At 41.2% G+C, this 19,609-nt stretch overlaps 1 protein-coding gene across 1 annotated transcript; it reads left to right on the forward strand.

Annotated features, from left to right (window-relative positions):
- The first annotated feature begins 25 nt into the window (after window positions 1-25).
- On the forward strand, window positions 26-15,398 carry SRSF4 (serine and arginine rich splicing factor 4). The gene is made up of 6 exons (XM_089671897.1): window positions 26-321; window positions 6,296-6,423; window positions 9,495-9,607; window positions 9,768-9,970; window positions 13,400-13,435; window positions 13,560-15,398. Exons 1-6 carry the CDS (start codon window positions 197-199, stop codon window positions 14,320-14,322), a joined length of 1,368 nt encoding a protein of 455 aa, XP_089528023.1. The 5' UTR covers window positions 26-196; the 3' UTR covers window positions 14,323-15,398.
- The last annotated feature ends 4,211 nt before the right edge of the window (window positions 15,399-19,609 follow it).

Raw genomic sequence — 19,609 nt, forward strand, 5'->3', positions numbered from 1 at the left:
GTACTCACTATGCGTTCCACTAGAATCACTTCCTCTCCGCTTTCTGCTTCCGCTCTGGAGCCCGCGCTTGCTTTTGCAGCTGGAATCCCGAGCGTGTGTTCGGGTGAGACGGTAGCACGTTGGCTGTAAGGCGGACAGCGGTGACCAAGCTTCCTTCTGCTTCTCTCCTAGAGCATACCGCCAGCCTGCCGACTCCATGTCGCGCCTATCGACCTTACCGCGGGTCTATATCGGGCGCCTCAGCCATCGGGCCCGGGAGAGGGACGTGGAGCGTTTCTTCAAGGGCTTTGGGAAGATCGTAGAGGTGGATTTGAAGAACGGGTGAGTTCCGATCGATGGGTAGTGCTCCGATGGCCGTCTCCGAGCTTCCCGACTAAGTTGTCCGAGCTTTAGGAAGCGGTGCGCGGGGTGTTGGAGCGGGGCGGGCTTTTAGAAGAGCCGCACATCGTCCTGCAATGGCCGACCCGAAGAGGAGAGCTTTGTGTGGGTTCTGGCTCACCGTGCCCCCTCCTCAGCCTGAGATGGTTACTGTGTGCAGTCAGGCCGGTGCCTTGCTTTGTTCCAACCAGTGAATGGGATTACTTTTTGTGACTGCTCTTTAGATCTAAAGGCAAAACTTTTTTTTTTTTTTTTTGCAACCATGCAGGGTTAAAACTTTAGTTTTTAATTGCCGTGTGCAATCGCCCTCGCTCTACGGCGACATTCATGTGCTTTGCGGGAACTTATGAAATATGGCAAGCTTTTTGCAACATCTAAACATTGTTGTGACGCTTCTGCAGACGTACGGTCCTGCCAATTATCGCCCCCAAGACTTTCCTCTTTTGGCCTTGTAACCAGGGAGAAAGTCGCTAAACTTCTGAGGCCTACCTCACCACCTGCCCCCTAGACCCCGTTCCTTTACAACTGCTATGGTCACCCTTTGACTCTGATCTTAGGTCTCGCCCAATCTTCTACACTAAATGCTTAGCACTTCCGCCTGGCAGTACTAGAGTCGTTGGTTCAAATCCCACCACGGCACCACCTGCCTGGAGTTTGCATGTTCTCCCTGTGCCTGTGTGGGTTTCCTCTGGGTACTCCAGTTTCCTCACACTCTCCAAAGACATGCTGGTAGGTGAATTGGATCCTGTCTAAAATTGACCCTAATATGTGTATGTATGAATGTGAGGGACCTTAGATTGTACACCCCTTGAGGGTTATTGACTGATGTGAATGTACAATATATATGTAAAGCGCTGCATAAACTGACGGCGCTATATAAGTACCTGAAATAAATAAATACACCCTTCTCACACTTGCACTGGTCGTTCCCATACTTACAGTGGAACTACACTGCATCCGAGCACCATAATCAAAACCGCAATTTAATTCATTTTTAATATTCAAAGCATACTCCCCCATCCATTTTTGTCTCCATTTTTATTTTGCTGTGAAATCACTTTGAAAACTACAGTGCCCAAAAATCACCATAGGTGACTCTAAAAGTGTTTACAGCTCATCTGTTTAGAGTTAACTAGGAGCTCTTGTGGTAGAATTATTGTTCTCACGCTGATGTTTGTGGTGATATGTCACACGTGTGGTGCAGCCGTGGTTTACATATGTGTGCACACCATGGACTTGCGGTTGCACAGGTATGCAGGGCAACGGGGGGGGGGGGGGGATTACGGCATATTTTTAAATATATATTTTCATTTTTAACACTTCTTTATTTTTACTTGACTATCACATGGGGTTAATAAACCCATTTGTGATAGCAGCAGGTGACAGGTTCTCTTTATGGAGACCATGAGGGGGGAATCACCATGCTGCCAGCTCTGTGAAAGTGATTGGCAATTATGGAGCTGCCGCATCACTTTCAAGCCGGCTGAACGTTAAACACACAAGCTGATGGCTGCTTCTACAGCCATCAGCTTGTGATTAAAGGTAGTGGTGCACCGAAATTAAAATTCTTGGACCAAAAATTCAGGATGCATTTGGCTGAAAACCAAAATGGACAGTTTTTTAAAAAATATATATGCATTTTAATATTTAATTGTATTCAACTTTTTAATTAATATGAATATTAATTTATTTTCAGCTCCTTTCAACCAGTAGGCTGCTTTCACACTGAGCAGTTTTTGCAGCGCTTTTACATTTAAAACTAAAAAAAAAAAAAAGGCTAAAGAAAAATGCATCCCTTTATATTCAATTGTAGTGCACCGAAATGAAAATTCTGGTGCTGAAAACAATTCAAAATGGACTTGGCCGAAAACCGAAATGTGCAGTTTTTAAAAAGGAATATATATTTTTTGGAAAAATATACACTGATTAAAAAAAAACCAAAAAAATATATATACCCCAATTTTTTTATAAAATATGAAAGAGGATGTTACGGCAAGTAAATAGATACCCAACATGTCACGCTTTAAAATTGCACATGCTTGTGGAATGGCATGAAACTGGGGTACTTAAAAATCTCCATGGGTGATGATTTAAACATTTCTACAGGTTAGCAGTGTAAAGTAACAGAGGAGGTCTAGTGCGAACATTATTGCTCTTGCTCTGACGTTCGTGGCGATACCTCGTGTGTGGTTTACATATGTGGGCATGTCCTATGCGTTCACCACTACGTGCGAGCACGGGGGGACGGAGGCACTTTGAAAAAAAATGTTTTTGTTTTTTTTTTTTGCACTGTCCCTTTAAAAAAAATTTAATCACTTTTACTCTTATCACAAGAAATGCATTCATCCCTTGTGATAGAAATAATTAGTGACAGGTCCTCTTTATGAAGAGATATGGGGTCAATAAAACCCTGCATCTCTCCAATGTAAAGCATTGGATCAAAAAAATGCATTGAACTAGTGCTTTTTAAAAAAAAAAAAAAAATGGCCGGAACGGGAAGCGACATAGCTCTGGTCCTCCAAGGGCAGAGATGAGTGGCGGCCATCTTTCCTTCACTCATCTCTATGCCCAGCGCTGGGATTGATGGTTTCTCGGGAAAGCTGGGAACTACTGAGGGGCGGGGTTTAATTGGCACCTGTATTGGTGCTTTTTTTTTTTTTTTTTTATTTCGGCCAAAAAGTTTCAGCCACCCCTAATATTCAGTGTATGTCTTCACACTGGTCCGTTGCGCTTCCCTGCTTGCTGCATTTTTGGTGCATATTTGGCAACTAAAAAAAAATGTGCACCTCCCCATTGAGGCGTAGTTCACATCTATGTATTTTTTAGGGCTTTTTGCAGAAATGCACTACAGTCCATTTAACATGGTTTCCTGTAGAACACGTTCACATCTATGCAGTCTTGGAAAGGGTCAGGGGACTTTTTTAAGCGCAAAACCTTGCGTTTTTGCTTCAATAGACTTCAATGGAGATGCATGTAGCGTGTTTTCATGCATTTACCGCGGTTTTTGATGCATTTTTGTTTTTTTAAATTGCCCGACAAAAAGTTGGACAAAAATTTTTTTTAAAAAAAGGCAAAACACATCAAAAACGTGTGCACACAACAGACAAAACGCGAACTTCATTGGTGTGAACCAGGCCTGAAATTCATTGAAAGCGCATCAAAATTAAGTTTCTAATCTGCCCAGCAACAAGTTGGCCAATAAAAAAATAAAGCAGCAAAAATGCACTTCAAAACAGGCAAAATGCAAATTGCTTTGGTGTGAACCAGACCTGAAATGCATTGAAAACGCACATTATGCATTTTTAATATGTCCAGCAATAAGTTGGCCACAAAAATGCATGCAAAAACACACTGCAAAACACAAACTGCATTGGTATGAACCAGGCCTGAAAATGCATTGAAAACCCACGTGTTGCGTTTTGATGCATTTTTTTTTTTTTTTTTTAAGTAACATGACCTATGAAAAACGCACCCTAAACGTGGTAAAATCGCTAGTTTTCGGTGACCATTATCTGCACTTTTTTCCTATCAGCAAAATGCCAATAATGCTATTTTCGGCCACCGATATATATCAATGCATTTCTAATTAGAGGTTCATTCTTTGGACAAACATAGTACATCCAAAGAGTTGAACTGGTTAAATAGTTTGTTTAGACCAAGCTGGTCCAAACTATTTTCTTTACTAAGTGCTGTGCTAGCTCTAAGCACTGCATGTAGCTTTGCCTACATACAGTACACAGTGCTGGGTCCTGGCTGTGAGACCGATCCTTCCCCCCTCACACCTGGAACACAAGAGCCGGTGAACAAATACAATGATTCCTCTGAGTGCTGCTTAAACCGACTCTGCATTGTTCGGTGAACAAATACAATGATTCCTCTGAGTGCTGCTTAGACCGACTCTGCATTGTTCCAGGTGTGAGACGGGAAGTCTGTCTCACAGCCGGAACCCAGCACTAGGTACTGTATGCTACATACAGTGCTTAGAGCCAGTGCTGCACTTAGTGAAATAAATAATTTGTTCCAGCTTGGTCCAAATAAACTAACCACTTGCCTACCGCTCTATAGCAGATATACTGCTACAGGGCGGCCGCACTGTGCAAAATCACCTACTCGCACTGCTATTGGATGCAGTGGATGTCACTCACCGGGTCTTGGCCCTTGGTCCTCTACTTATTACTGCACTCATCATCTTGTCCTAATTCTAATCCCACATGCTAATAAAATCCCGGGATGCTGAGACATGTCCCCTCATATTTCCATTCCTCTTCTTCCCAAAACCAGCTTCCCCGTTTTCCTCTCTGCATCAAACTCGCCTCTGTTCTTGACCTCTTTGTCGCAAATTCTTTTCATCCACGTGCTGTCACCGAAACCTGGCTTCATGAATTGGACACTGCTTCCCTCCCCCATTGTGGCCTTCTTTGGACTCGCTCCCCCAGACCCAGTGGACACAAGGAAGGTGGAGTGGGAATCCTCCTATCCCCACACAGCACCTTTCAGGTTTCCTCTGTGTTGCTCTCATCATTTGAAGCTCACTGTATAGCTCTGCTTTCTCCAATTTCTTTAATTGTTGCTGTGATTTAACCCCCCCCCCCTTTCCCCGGACTGATATCAACTTTCCTTCATGACTACCCTGTTTTCTCTCTCCTGAAGTTCCCACTATCATTTGCAGCATTGCGATATCAAAACCCCTGTTCGTACTAAAACTCTTGCTACTTCTAAACTTCTTAGTCTAACCTCATTTAACCTGAAGCAATGGATACAGGCTTCTACTCACTCCGATGGACACACCCTTGACTTTGTGTTCTCCTATCTATGCACTCCGTGCAACCTCACAATCCTTTTCCTCTCTGATCACCTAATAAGGTTTATTTTCACTCTGTTCCATCTCTCTCTCCAGGTGCCTAACAATTATCTAGTGGTGCAACGAAATAAAATTCTGCTGCCGAAACCAAAAATTCAGGATGCACTTGGCCAAAAACCAAAACTGAAATGGATGGTTTTTAAAAATTAATATATATTTTTGAGGGAAAAAATACACTTTTAGGTTTAAAATAAACATAATATATACCCGAATTAAAAAAAAAAAAATATTAAAGATGATATGGCGAGTAGATATCTGACATGTCATGCTTTAAAATTGTGCATGCACGTGGAATAGCGTCAAACAACAGTACTTAAATAATCTCCATTCGTGACTCTTTAAAAATTTCTAGAGTACCAGCGTAAAGTTACAGAGGAGGTCTAGTGCTAGCATCATTGCTCTTGCTCTGACGTTTGTGGCGATACCTCGTGTGGTTTAAACACCGTTTACATATGTGGGTGTGGCCTATGTATGCGTTCACCACTACATGTGGGGACGGGGGCACAGTGTGGCTTGGGGGGTGGGAGAGGACAGCCCCAGCCTCCCAGCAGGTACCAGTCTCAGACCTGCCAATGCGGCACAGGATGGCCCTAGACCTGGAGAGTCAGTGAAAGGGACGGGGCGCACATGTGATGTCACATTGCCGTGACGACCACCCTGCTCAGAGGCGGATCTATCATGGCGGTCCAGGGGGCAGCGCTGGACAGCCATCCACAGCAGTGTGTCCAGGCTGACAGGGAGGAGGACTGTTAGTAAAACAAAACAGTCCTCCCCTCCGTCGGAGATCCTTAGAAATCACTGGGCGCCAGCGAGTAATTACCGTCCGGGGCCCAGTGATTGGCGGCGCGGGTAGGGAGTGTCTCGCGTGCACCCCCTACCCAGAAATGCATAATCACGTATATAGGGCAACAATCTTGTTCAGTACAGTTGTGATCCTAGGAGAGTAAGTGTGAAAAAAATAAACTAATGCGTCGCCATATCTAAGGACATGCAGGCTGCAACACTGCTTTTTCTTGGGTTTAGATACACTTCAGTAATTGCCTGTATGTTTTTCAGGTATGGCTTTGTGGAGTTTGAAGATATGCGTGATGCTGAAGATGCTGTTTATGAGATGAATGGAAGAGACCTATGTGGTGAACGAGTCATTGTGGAACATGCACGTGCTCCAAGGAGGGAAGCGCGCAGTAAGTTTAGCATATGTACTTTTGTGCTTTTCTTTTCTCCTCAATTGTGCTATTGGATGAGCAAAAAATATTGGTTCAGTTGGACCTGTCATCCACATACAACAACACTTTACCTATAACAGATGTGATATTGCTAAACTACAGACTAAAATCTACATTGCACCCCTTACGGTTCTGAGCAGTTAGTCATGAGACAGCCCATTCAGTTGCATACATGCTCGTTATATTTCTGAAACTTAGTTAATTCAAGCATGGACCACTTTTTGTATTGTCTAAAACTGTAACTTCTAGGGTTGCACTAATACCAAGTACTTGCACAAGTACTTGTGCAAATGTTCCTGCAACTGATAACATTTTCAAAATGAATGGGCTTAAATCGCACTGCAAATAATCACATGCGATTTGAACAGGAATGCAGTTCGATTCTTGTCCAAATCGCATGTGGCTTCCCCCACAGCTCCTGTGTGATTTCAGTATAGAAAGAAAGGGAAGCGTTATCTAAGAAGTGCAGCAATGGGCAAACAGTTTATTAATGCGATAACAGCTCACATGTTAAAAGTACACAATACATCTTGCATGTCAAATTCAAAACCACGGCTGCTTGTGGTGTTCACAGGGTTGGAGATGTATAGGTGGTTATCCCCACAGGGGTCCCGGTACTTTCTACATCTCCTCCAGCCCTGTGAGCACCGCAAGCGGCTGTGGTTTTGTCATGCAAGATATGTTGTGTACTTTTAACATGTGAGTTGTTATATCATTAATTATTTGCCTATTGCTGCACCTCTTAGATGGTGTTTCCCTGTCTTTCTATATTGGGATCACACAGGAGCAGTGAGGGAAACTGCATGCCATTTTGACAGGAATTGCACTGTATTCCTGTTGAAATCGCATGCGATATTTATTTATTTTTTTGCAGTGCTATTTGAGCCCATTCATTTTGGGGCAGCAAAACACTGCAGCAGATTTCACTAATAGATGCTGGACCAGGTACAGATAAAGCTTCTTGCTCTGCAGGACGTCATTGACATTTTTTTCCCAATCGGGTCACTTTTTTTTTTTTTTTTTATGGTCTAAACGAAGACAAAATCGTGTGGTCCAAATTGTAAAAAAAAAAAATCAACTATATGTCTGTTAATCTATAGATTTAGGGTGCTTTTCGGTGTGGACAAGAGTGCTGCTTTCAGGAAAATCATTTGCAGCACTATAAAGCAGTTTTTAGTTTTTTTTTTTTTTTTTTCTCACTTGAAAGTGGGGGGAAAAAAAGCTTGACACTATTCTTAAGTGTTCTCTCCCCCTTCTCTGACCTATCCTGCCTAACCTGTATAAAAAAAGATTTGTATACCTATCTGTTTTTAATCCACTATGGTCTGGTCCTGTTATCCCGCAGCTTGGGCTCCCCTGTCAGTGAGCTGCAAGGGAGTACTGACTGGCTGGGCTATGGATGACATGAGGGCTCCCAGAATTCCCAGCCGTTGTAGAGCACTCCCTGAGCTGGAGCTGTAAGATCACGTTACCGGAATAGATTAAAAATAGGTAAGCGCACACGCATTTTTATAAGGAGGAGGGTGATGGAACATTTTAAGAATAGTTAGACTTTTCTTCCACTTTAAGCTGTTTAATTTATTTTACACAGCGTATTCAATACTGGTGCTAGACAGCGCTGGTCAGATGCTTAGAGCCAAGGCAACCAGCAAAAAATGAAAAGCTGTCTTAAGATTTTTGAACCTACTCTTTTAATAATATTACATTACATAGCTTGAGTTGTTAGTTGTTTTGGTTTTTTTCTTTTAAGATGGAGTTTTACCTTAATGAGCTTTTACAGCTGCATATGTGAAGGCATAGCACTACTTTACATTCAGCATGCAGTGTCTTGCTGTATGTGCACAATTGTTCAAACGCAACTCTGGGGCAACTTTTTCAGAACAGAGTGGGTTACCAAAACAACTATACTGAGGTAAAATGGTGGCTGATATTGTTGACCCACTTTTCTGAAAATGCTAATCTGCAAGAATCAGTAACACTGAAAAAGCATGGAATCTAGAGATGGCTAAGCAGCTCATCTTTTTTTTAAAGAGATTAGCCATAGCATCTCCCATTATTGTCTAACTAAAAAAAAAAAAGATTACACCTAGAGTTTATCATTTTTATTTTTTTTTTTCAATTCAGTGAATCGGCTAAATAACATTCAAATAATTACATGTTTAAGAGATATTTTATACCAGTGCTGCATCTAGCTATTTCTTCCTCTTAGATTGAAAAATGTTCTTGTTTGTGTTGATGCTGCCGGCCAGACTGGTTATTATTTCAATACCACACACATTACAAATTAAACCGCTTTATTAAAGTAGGTTAATTTTAACTTGATATTTGCCTGTCCTTAAATGTTTTAGTTTTTTTTTTTTTAATCATCATTATTGTTGTTATATTTTATCCCCTATACTTTTTAAAATGGCTCTGAATACTCTAGAAACCTGAGTTAGTCATTCACTGGCCATTTTATTAAACTGCTATGGGGTGATAATGCATAAGTTAGTGTGAGGCCGACAAGATGTCTGTCTCCAGGTAATTTCATTGTGCAGCCTATCCCTTCCTCCTCCTCTCTCTTCTTCTTGTGAGATCCGAGGAGGAGCCGCGGGGGGGGCACATACGTGGGTGAGCGCGTTGGGTTTACCTGTCAGCGGGGGGCCCAAGGCAGCCGTCCGACGCAGGGCATGCAGAGGGAGCGTGGGTGGCTGAGGGCTCTCCATTGTTTCAAGGTAAGTGATTGGTGGGGAGCATGGGGTTACTTATAGACAGATTTAAACTGGGTTGCTTTTTAGGAATATATATATATTTACAGTAATTGTATCGGTTTTGAAAATGTAATGACTGTAATGTAGTTAGGGTTATGGGAGTTATTCTCTACTAGATGGGTGGATAGCTGGGTTTTTTAACTCCTGGAATATTATTTTCTGCTCCTGGAATTTTTTTTTTCCATGTAAAAAATTATAGCCCTAGACTGTGTACATCGTGTACTATGTTTTAATAAATGCTTTTGGGCATTCCCTGAGTTATTTTGTTTCTGGATCCAGGTGGTTATGGATACCGCAAAAGTGGAAGTGAGAAGTTTGGCCCTCCAGTTCGAACAATCTACCGACTGAGGGTAGAAAACCTTTCCACCCGATGCAGTTGGCAGGACCTTAAGGTAGGTGATAATACAGAGAGAACTGAAATAATGTAGACAAAATTTTTATTTTTATGTGCAGCACCTGTACCATCAGAGTTTGATGTGCTTTTTCTTTTTTTTTTGCTTACACGTTTGCATTTAGACACCTCAGCTTCATACAGTTTTTCTTTTACTGTAGGATTTCATGCGCCAGGCTGGAGAAGTTACTTACGCAGATGCACATCAGCGTCGTCCTAATGAAGGAATCATTGAGTTCCGTACATATTCGGACATGAAGCGGGCGCTAGATAAACTGGATGGTTCGCAGGTTAATGGGAGGAGAATACGTTTGGTGGAGGATAGGGCTGGATCCAGATATTCTTCTTCACGCAGTCGCTCCAGGTATGTTTTCTGGTACCCCATGTTTACTGTCCTGCTTTTCACTTAAAGTGGTTCTAAAGCCTTAAGGTTTTGTACCTTAATTCGCACCCTCCCCTTGCGCCACATCGCGATCCATCGCTGTGCATGAGAGCTACGGCTCTCCTGGCTGTGTCTCCTCACTGGGCAGATTGATAGCAGCAGGAGCCATTGGCTTCTGCTCCTGCCAATCAACTGAAGTGACAAGGGAGCGGGTGTCAATTGGACGCAGCAGCAGGACTTGGGAGTGAGCCCGCACGAGTGCTGCCATGGAAATTGGCTTCCTATTGGGGGGCACTGAAAGGGGAGGAGCCAGGGGTGCTGGCTGGAGGACCCAAGAAGAGGAGGATCGGGGCCACTCTGCAATTCTATTGCACAGAGCAGGTAAGTATAGACGTGTGTGTGTGTGTGTGTGTGTGTGTGTGTGTGTGTGTGTATGTGTATATATATATATATATATATATATATATATATATCTCCTTTACAGACACTTTAATGTGTATGTAAACTGAAGTAAACATGTTGTATAGTTCGGTGTGTCTGCATTTATTTTTACACTCAGGTTTTTCTCTTTCATCCAGCGATCCTGCTAGTTGCGTACTTCCGGGGGCAACACTCACTGGGGTTTATTTACTAAAGCTGGAGAGTGTAAAATTAGGCTCATTTCTGCATAGAAACAAATCCACTTTTAATTTCAGCTTGTTCAGTTAAGCTTTGGCAATAAAACCTGGAAGCTGATGGGTTTCTATGCAGTAGTGAGCCTGACTTTGCACTCTCCAGCTTTAGTAAATAAATCCTACTGTTTCTGTGGAGAAGTGGTGTCTCCTTAGGCTACATTCCTAGTTTGAAATAACTTTTCTCCCATCCTCACCACCTATCATAGGAACAAGGTGTTCTGTAGTTTAGAGAAGAACGCTGGAAAAGGTAACATAGACACATCAGTGCACAGGAAATTACAAAGGCACTAGGTTCCTGGTAGGATGAAAAGGCCATTATTTGGGCTTGTGGAAAATTGTACTTCATCTGAAAAGAACTATATTGCAATTTACTAGTCCACAGATATGGCAGCTGCATTAGTTGACGTTTTTGTCCTGAGGCTTTGATATGCATTTAAATGCTTCTTAAAATGTATAAGATTACTTTATAATCTCACTCGGCAAGATTTTGGTGCCGGGTTATGACAACAGACAAAAGAAATGGGGTGTTCAGGAGTGCAGCATCTTCAATATGAAGATCAGAACAATGGGACGTGATCTCAGATGAACAGGAGGAAAGTTAAAAACTAAATCTATGAAGTATTACCAAAATAAAATAGTCGATGCTTTGAACAGACCTCAGTAGAGAGAGAATTTTAAATCTGAAAAAAAAAATATTTATTTTTATTTTTGCTGGATTACTTAGAAATATTCTGCCCACTGTCACCAGGTCCTCCCTACAGTACTGATCTTCTAGCCCTGCTGGGGTAAAATCAGCTTTTGCAAGTGTGAAGTTGTGCTGCTCTTCAAGGAACTCATGGTATTCTTTCCCAGAATGCAAAGTGTTCTGTAATTGGAGGAGGCAGATTTTGTAGTTTATCTACCCATATGCCCCACACACCCACACCGGAGTGAGAAAAATCATTCTAGGATGCTTGATGTGTTTTGGTATTTACTCAAAGCAACCTTGTCTTTGTCGTTATTTAGCAACAAATTGGGTATATTATATATTTTGAGTGTGTGTATATATATATATACCCTTAATTAGCCTATACAGTAATACTTTGGTTTACGAATGCCTCAGTTAATGTAATTTTCGGTTTACGAATGAAAATCCATTGAAAATAATGCCATGGTTTACAAATTTTTTTTTGCAATACGAAGTGCATGTCAGTGCTGTTTTTTAAATGCAATTGCCGTCTTTTTTTTTTTTTTTTTTTCTTCACTATAGCTCAAGACATTAGCTGTCACTTTCCCTGGAGTTACAGGAAACTTTTGTATCTTTTAAGAAACTGAAAGGAAACATTGTTTCTTTTAACTTGGGGAAAAAAAATAAAAAACTTTCTCTTTTTTAGCTGGAGGGGGAAAGTGACAGCTGAATTTCTAAACTACTGTATAGTGAAGAAAAAAATAAGCAGTAATTACATTTGAAAACTGGCACCAGACAGTTGAGTGTAAAAGAATTTGCTGGCAATTAAAAAAAATTATAAAGAAAAACTGCGTGGGGTCCCCCCTCCATCCATGCCAAGCCCTTCGGGTCTGGTATGTATTTTAAGGGGAACTCCCAAGCCAAAAAAAAAAAATGGGGGTCATCCCACATTCCCCCCCCCAAATCCATACCAGACCCTTATCTGAGCATGCAGCGTGGGCCTCTTCCTCACAACCCTGGCCGGTGGATGTGGGGGTCTGCGGGCAGGGGGCTTCTCGGAATTTGGAAGCACCCTTTAACAAGGGGCCCCAGAATGAGGATGGTACCCTCAGATAAGGGTCTAGTATGGATTTTGGTGTGGGAGTTCCCCTTAAAATCCATACCAGACCCGAAGTGCTTGGTATGGATGGGAATGGGAACCCCACACCTTTTTTTTAGTAATTTTTTTAATTGTCGGCAAGTATTTTACATTCAGCTGTCATTGGGGAACCCCGCTGACAGCTGAAACATTAACACATGGTTGTCACTACTAAAATGCCGCATGAGTTAATCAAATAACTCATGCAATATTTTAGTAGCGTTTACTGTTTTTATGACCTTCGGAAACAGATTTGTTTTTAATGCATTCCTATGGGAAACAGTGTTTCGGTTTACAAATGTTTCGCTATATGAAAAGTCCTGCAGAACTAATTCAATTTGTAAACTGAGGTATTACTGTATTTTGCTATAGTTACACTGTCATTGGGTGACTTAAAAAAATTACAACTACCAACATTGTATTTTCCAGGGTCTCTGCTTTTAGAAAATGTTTTGGGGGTTTTAAGTAATCCTCAGGCCTAAAATGTGCATTTTATCACGTGTTCAAAAACTTAAGGGGAAAAAGGGCTCTGACAGCAAAAGAGTATAGATACTACTGAATGGCATTATAGGCAGGGTGACGGGTAATCAACCCTACTGCGATATTGGGAGGTTACTAGATTTAGAGGCTGCTACAGGATTTACTAGACTAAGAACAGAGGACAGACGGATGATTTATATCTCTGCCCTGCCATTTACAGATCTTGTTTTCATTCATAGAAGCTGTAGTACAGCTTCCATGAATGGAGCAGTTTGGCCTAAAGGGTGTGCATTGTTGGGCTCTGTTAATGATATCCTGTGGCAGCCCATTTTATTCACCCCCACAATCCTACCAGGGGATGTTTGGTGGGGGGGATACACAACAAAGTGAGATCTTTCCAGGAGGTTTCTATTCTACAGAGGTTATTAACTCTTTTCTATTCATTACTTTAGGTCACGCTCACGTAGGAGTAGCCCTTCTAGATCAAGGTTAGTGTGTTTTTTATTTAGGCTTGCTGTTTCTGCAAGTCATTCTTATGTTCTTTTTAATGATATATAGTAAAAAAAGCCTGTTTTTCTATTTGTTCATTATTATTTATTTTTATTTTTTCAGGTCTCGATCACGCAGCAGGAGCAGAAGGCACAGTAGGAGAAGCAGGAGTTACAGCAAAGACAGCAGGGATAGCAGGAGTAAAGAGAAAAATGGTAGCAAGCAGAGAGATCATAGCAGCAGTAAAGAGAGAAGTCCAGACCCAGCGCACAGTGAGAGAGACAGAAGCTTGAGCAGGGAAAGACGTGATAGTGATGGAAGTCTGAGAAAGGATAGGGACAGAAGTGGCAGTAGACATAGGAGAGATAGGAGCAGGAGCAGAAGCAGAAGCAAAGACAGGAAAGAGAAGAATAGCAGACGGAGCAAGGAAAGAAGAGATAGAAGTCATAGTAGAGAGAGGAGTACCAGCAGAGACAGAGATAGCCGGAAAAGGAGGGAATCTTGCAGCTCAGAAAGGAGCCATAGCAATGAAAGTAGAAAGAATGGTAGGCGATCAAGCCGTAGTATTAGCCAAGAGAGAGCTCGGAAACGTAGCAGGGAGAGAAGTGTCAGTGAAGAGCGCTCCAAGAAAAGCAGGAGAGAGGACACAGTGGCATTTACTACAGAATCTGACCAGGAACATGAAATTGAGGAAGGTGAGATTGACTACCCCAGGTCTGCAACAGCCAATGTTCCTGCTCCATCATCTCCTCCATCATCTCCCCCACCTTCTCCCCTGCCTGCTGAACCTGTTGCCATACCAGAAATTAAAGAGGAAGAGGAAGCCCCAGCAGTCAGTTCTCCTTCCAAACCGCAATCTATGTCACCCTCCACCACCGAAGCTTGACTTTTTTTCCCTGACTTTCGTTTTCTAGAATGAGCTGCACTTGGCTCTGTTCGTGTTGAATATTTTATATTTATTTCATTTTTTTAATTAATATATATCTTCTGGCCTGTTAGCACCCTACTCAATATGTTCTTTATTTCAGAATGTAAAAGTGCTACAAACTAAAAGTTGTCTAGTCTTAAAGCAGCAGTACACAATTGAAGCGGCATCTTGGGTAAAACAAAATATTTCATTGGAACATTGAAATGCAGCAGTAAAGCATGGCTGTCTAGAAGTAAAAGAAACAAAAACTTGCTCTTGCTGAGTAATGCTGAACAAAAGTGTAGCCCATTGCCATTTTGGTCAATGTTTGTAAAAAGGCAAAGGACCAACCAGTCTGTCAGTCTACAACAAGTGTGCCACACAGGTATAAGCTGGTTTGTACAATCCTCCTTTACGTGTACGGACTACCTTGTGCTAGCAAATACCTGATTTGCTTGTGTTTATGTAGGCTGTCACATTATGAAGAATATTTTGTTATCAAAGTCTAACAATTTGGCCATCTTTTACTACTGTATGAGTCAAACTCTCCTATGTAGAGATAAGCTGATCCATGCGATAGGTTTAAGCCTGACATACTAGCTTCCCGGCAGTAAGTTCAGGGGAATTAGAAATACTGTTTTATTCAGTATTGCTTATGAATATAAGCCGTTTCTAATATTTTTAATACAGCTTTCACTGCCTGTATTAATGATACAACTAAAGGGCATAATGCTGAATAAATAGTATGTGGGATGATTTAAGTAAAGCCATGCATATAGTCTGAAAATCTCAATACGCTGACATTGTGTGCTTCTTTTCACCTCTGTAATAATAATTTGTGTCCATTTAGAAGTGTTTGACAATGAATCGGTCAAGAAGTGCTCAGGGGAAACCAGTTGTGTAAAATTGTTTATAAAACTTTAGGATTTCCCAACTCTACCTTTATCTTACATATGAATTTTTTTTTCTCCTTGTAATTTTCATTTTTAATGATAGTGACTGCCCTCCTGGATTTCATCATTCTATTCGAATAAAAAATATTTTTGCTTCAAAAAGCATTGGGACATTTATTTAGAAGTACTGTGGAGCATGTTAAAAACGCAGAGGTTCAGAGGTTTAGGACATTTTTTTATATATAGCTTTTATACAGCAGCTACTTGTACTTGTGGTATATCTAAACCCAAGACAAAATTAAATATTTGCAGTTTACCAGTTGGATGACATGACAACTGATCGAACTGTATCTGTGGAGAAGCAATTTTGTGCACCCACAGGCAGGATTAGAACTACAGAACACCTCTCCTAATTTCCATAACATAGGGGGAAAGTTATGTGTTTTTTTTTTTTTTTGTTTTTTTTTGTAGTCCACAGAAAAGAACTTGGCAGGGTTAAGAACACTGATAGATGACATGAGTACTAAATAAATTATGAACAATGACTTGGCTCAGTATCCTGTCATTCTTGGAGAAGTGATGGTTGCTACGGCAGCAGGATTAGACAAACTAGCATAGTTAAAATAATTATTTTTCATACATTACTGAACACAGAGCAGGCTTAATAATCCTGACCGTCTGGGTTAAGGGGCACCTTCTGGTGAATGAACACTGGCAATCAAAGACAGGAAGTCCTCTTCTATATAACCCCACCTACTAGGGATGCCTCAGTTTTTTTCGCCAGTGTCAAAAGGAGTGTAGGAGGTTCATCTGGCCTCAGTGGGACATATGTGCAAGGTTGCTACCTGGTAGACATGAGCAGAACGAAAACCTTTTTTTAGGATCGGTTTATTAAGTTATGGATTTCATTTTTGACCGGATTCAAATTTTCCCCAATGGATTTTGAAGTATTCAAATCAAAAATATCGAATCAATCCAAATTCATTGTGAACAATAGCTGGTTCTATTATATTCGAATTTCGAAAGACTGTTCTTTCTGATCTATTCTATTTTTTTTCTATGCATTTCTGCTCTATTCCTTTTTCTATTTTATTCCATTTTATTTTTTTATTCTATTCTGTTTTTTTACGCTAGTCTGTTTTTATTCTATTTTTGAAATTCGAATTTTGGAAGACGGCTATATTCCTATGATCTTACATCCAAATCTCCAAATAAAGAAAATTTTGTCTGCATTTCAGTTTGGAATGAAACGAGCTTCACACGTCTACTACCTGGTCATTTATTCACACCTTTTTCAAGCTTATAAGATTTATGTAACTGCCACAGAAGATGCTGCGTTTGGTCAGTGTCTTGAGGGCTGTGGTGTAGCTTTGGGCCTGGCAGAGGTGGCTAAGATTCCCTCCCGTTTGGAGCAGTGCTTTTGCACACACCAGGTGTTCATGATTATTAAGCCTGTGATGTAAGCGAAAGAAAACTGGATTTTTGTACTTGTGAAATCTGTTTCTTGGAGTACAGCACTGGGACACAGGTCCCTCCCCTTGAGTAATATTGATTGCTAGAAAAATTAGGCTTCGCCAGGGGTGTGGGTTTATATAGAGAAGGACTTCCTGTATTTGCCAGTGTCTATACACCTGAAGGTGGCACATAACTCAGATGGTCATGATTATTAAGCTTGCTCTGTGTCCCATGATGTGCTCCAAGAATAGGATTTTATTCCATTTTATTTTTTTATTCTATTCTGTTTTTTTACGCTAGTCTGTTTTTATTCTATTTTTGAAATTCGAATTTTGGAAGACGGCTATATTCCTATGATCTTACATCCAAATCTCCAAATAAAGAAAATTTTGTCTGCATTTCAGTTTGGAATGAAACGAGCTTCACACGTCTACTACCTGGTCATTTATTCACACCTTTTTCAAGCTTATAAGATTTATGTAACTGCCACAGAAGATGCTGCGTTTGGTCAGTGTCTTGAGGGCTGTGGTGTAGCTTTGGGCCTGGCAGAGGTGGCTAAGATTCCCTCCCGTTTGGAGCAGTGCTTTTGCACACACCAGGTGTTCATGATTATTAAGCCTGTGATGTAAGCGAAAGAAAACTGGATTTTTGTACTTGTGAAATCTGTTTCTTGGAGTACAGCACTGGGACACAGGTCCCTCCCCTTGAGTAATATTGATTGCTAGAAAAATTAGGCTTCGCCAGGGGTGTGGGTTTATATAGAGAAGGACTTCCTGTATTTGCCAGTGTCTATACACCTGAAGGTGGCACATAACTCAGATGGTCATGATTATTAAGCTTGCTCTGTGTCCCATGATGTGCTCCAAGAATAGGATTTTAAGTACAAAAATCAATTTTTCAAGGGATTATCGCAATTATAGCTTTTTTTTTTTTATACACAACCCTAATTCCTACATAAAAACAATCTGCAAAACTAGTAAACCCATATTTTATTCACAACAGAGAATGTTTAAACTGAGAAAATATACCATTTTAAGAAAACAATAAGGTAGTTTGAAGTTTGTGACAACACATCTCAAAAAAGTTGGGATAGGGCCATGTTTACTATGGTCTAGTATCCCCTCTTTTAACAATACTCTGTAAATGTGTAGGAGTGGAGGAGACCAGTTGCTGGATTTTTGGGAGAGGAATGTTGTCACATTCTTGCCTGATATGATTCTAACTGCTCAACAGTCCTGCATCTTTGTCTTATTGGTAATAGGTCTGGAGCGCAGGCAGGCCAGTTTAGCACCTGGACTCTTCTACTATGAAGCTATAGTGTTGTGAAGATTGCAGTATGCAGGTTGGCATTGTCCTGAAAAGTGCAAGGCCTTCTCTGAAAAAGACACTGAGAATTTTCCTGCTCTAAAACATGGAAATATCTTTCAGCATTGATGGTGCCTTTCTGGATGTGCAAGCTGCCCCTTTCATATGAACTAATATACCCCCATACCATCAGAGATGTAGGATTTTGAACTGAGAGCTGATTACAAGCTGGAAGCTCCCTCTCTTTAGTCCAGAGGATGTGGTGCCCATGGTTGCCAAAAAGAATGTAAAATTTCAATTAGTCTAACAGAACAGGTTCCACTTTGCACAGACCATTTTAAATGAGCTATGGGCCAGAGAAGACGACAGCATTTCTGGATGATGTTCAGATATGGCTTATTGGCATTCTAGAGCATTACCTTGCATTTTTGGATGGCACAGCTACCAATTTCACAGGCAGTGATTTTTTAAAGTATTCCTTATCCCATGCAGTGATGTCCATCACAGAATCATTCCTTTTTTTTAATGCACTGCCACCCGAGTGCCAGAAGATCATGGGCATCCAGTATTGCATTTTGGCCTTCTTGTACACAGATTTCTCCAGAGTCTCAGAATCTTGCTATTATGTACTGTAGATGATATGTTCAAAGTCTTTGCAATTTTACTGTGAGGAACATTATCCTGAAATAGTTTGTTCCTTCTTGTGACTAATCTAGAAATCCCTTTCCTAAGAGAAGTTAGGCTGCCATTGCTGACTTTTAATTTTGCAGATGCTAGCTGCCTTACTATCCTGTTGACCCTTTTGCTTGATTTTGTGTCACTAACCAAGAAAGGTGTTTAAATAATGGGTTCTGAAGATCTCTAAGCGGTATTATCTTAATTGTAGAGGACACAGGCAACTCATTCATGGGTTTTTAGACTCATAGCTTCAGCTTATTGGGCACTGGCAAGCTCTTGAGGAGCGTGCCTCCCCTAGAAACCTACCCCACTCTGTGAGTCCCCAGTTTTTGTTAGTGTCTAAAGGTGTTGGTCCTCTTATCTTTCCTGGAAAAATTATCTTCACTAGATTTTATTTTTTCTGAGAATTCTTTAATCAATCATCTGTCTTTTAATGCCTGCACAGTAGTAGTGTATCCAGATTGGTGCAACGTCCGTTACGCCTTGGGAACTGTACCTAGACTCCACTCTGTGGGGACAGCCTGTAATGTTGCTTTGGCACTGGATCCTGCATGGGATGCTGACCTGGGCACTTGGTGCAAGGCCTTGTTAGCAACAGGGTGCTATACAGGTCCAGGGATGTGATTCATAGCTATGGAACACACTCCCTGAGGAGCCCTTTGGGGGTTTGTCTACCATGATGAGCAAAGCCTCCATTTTTTTTTATACAGTCCAGCACCATGGACAGGTAAGACAGGGTTTCTCTGTATCTTTGACTTGCTTTGTGAAACAAGGCTATGTTTGGAATATATTCACTTCACAAACTTGGTGCTAAAATTTAATCACTCAGTGCAATCTGATATGATGACTAGGTATTACATCGCACTGCTGGTCGCACAAGGTAATGCCACTCCCACTCAAGAGCCTTTGTAAGGTACTCGGGTGCTTCCTCCTGC

This window comes from Staurois parvus, unplaced genomic scaffold (assembly GCF_062004578.1).
Source record: "Staurois parvus isolate SC_StPar_1 unplaced genomic scaffold, SC_StPar_1.0 ptg000115l, whole genome shotgun sequence".
Classification (NCBI taxonomy): Eukaryota; Metazoa; Chordata; class Amphibia; order Anura; family Ranidae; genus Staurois; species Staurois parvus.

Bases quoted from the DNA above. Each gene is read 5' to 3' on its own strand.
- SRSF4 (XM_089671897.1), top strand. From the start codon at position 197: ATGTCGCGCCTATCGACCTTACCGCGGGTCTATATCGGGCGCCTCAGC. The intron at 9,608-9,767 runs GTAGGTGATAAT...CTTTTACTGTAG, and splicing joins GCAGTTGGCAGGACCTTAAG to GATTTCATGCGCCAGGCTGG. The intron at 13,436-13,559 runs GTTAGTGTGTTT...TTATTTTTTCAG, and splicing joins AGTAGCCCTTCTAGATCAAG to GTCTCGATCACGCAGCAGGA.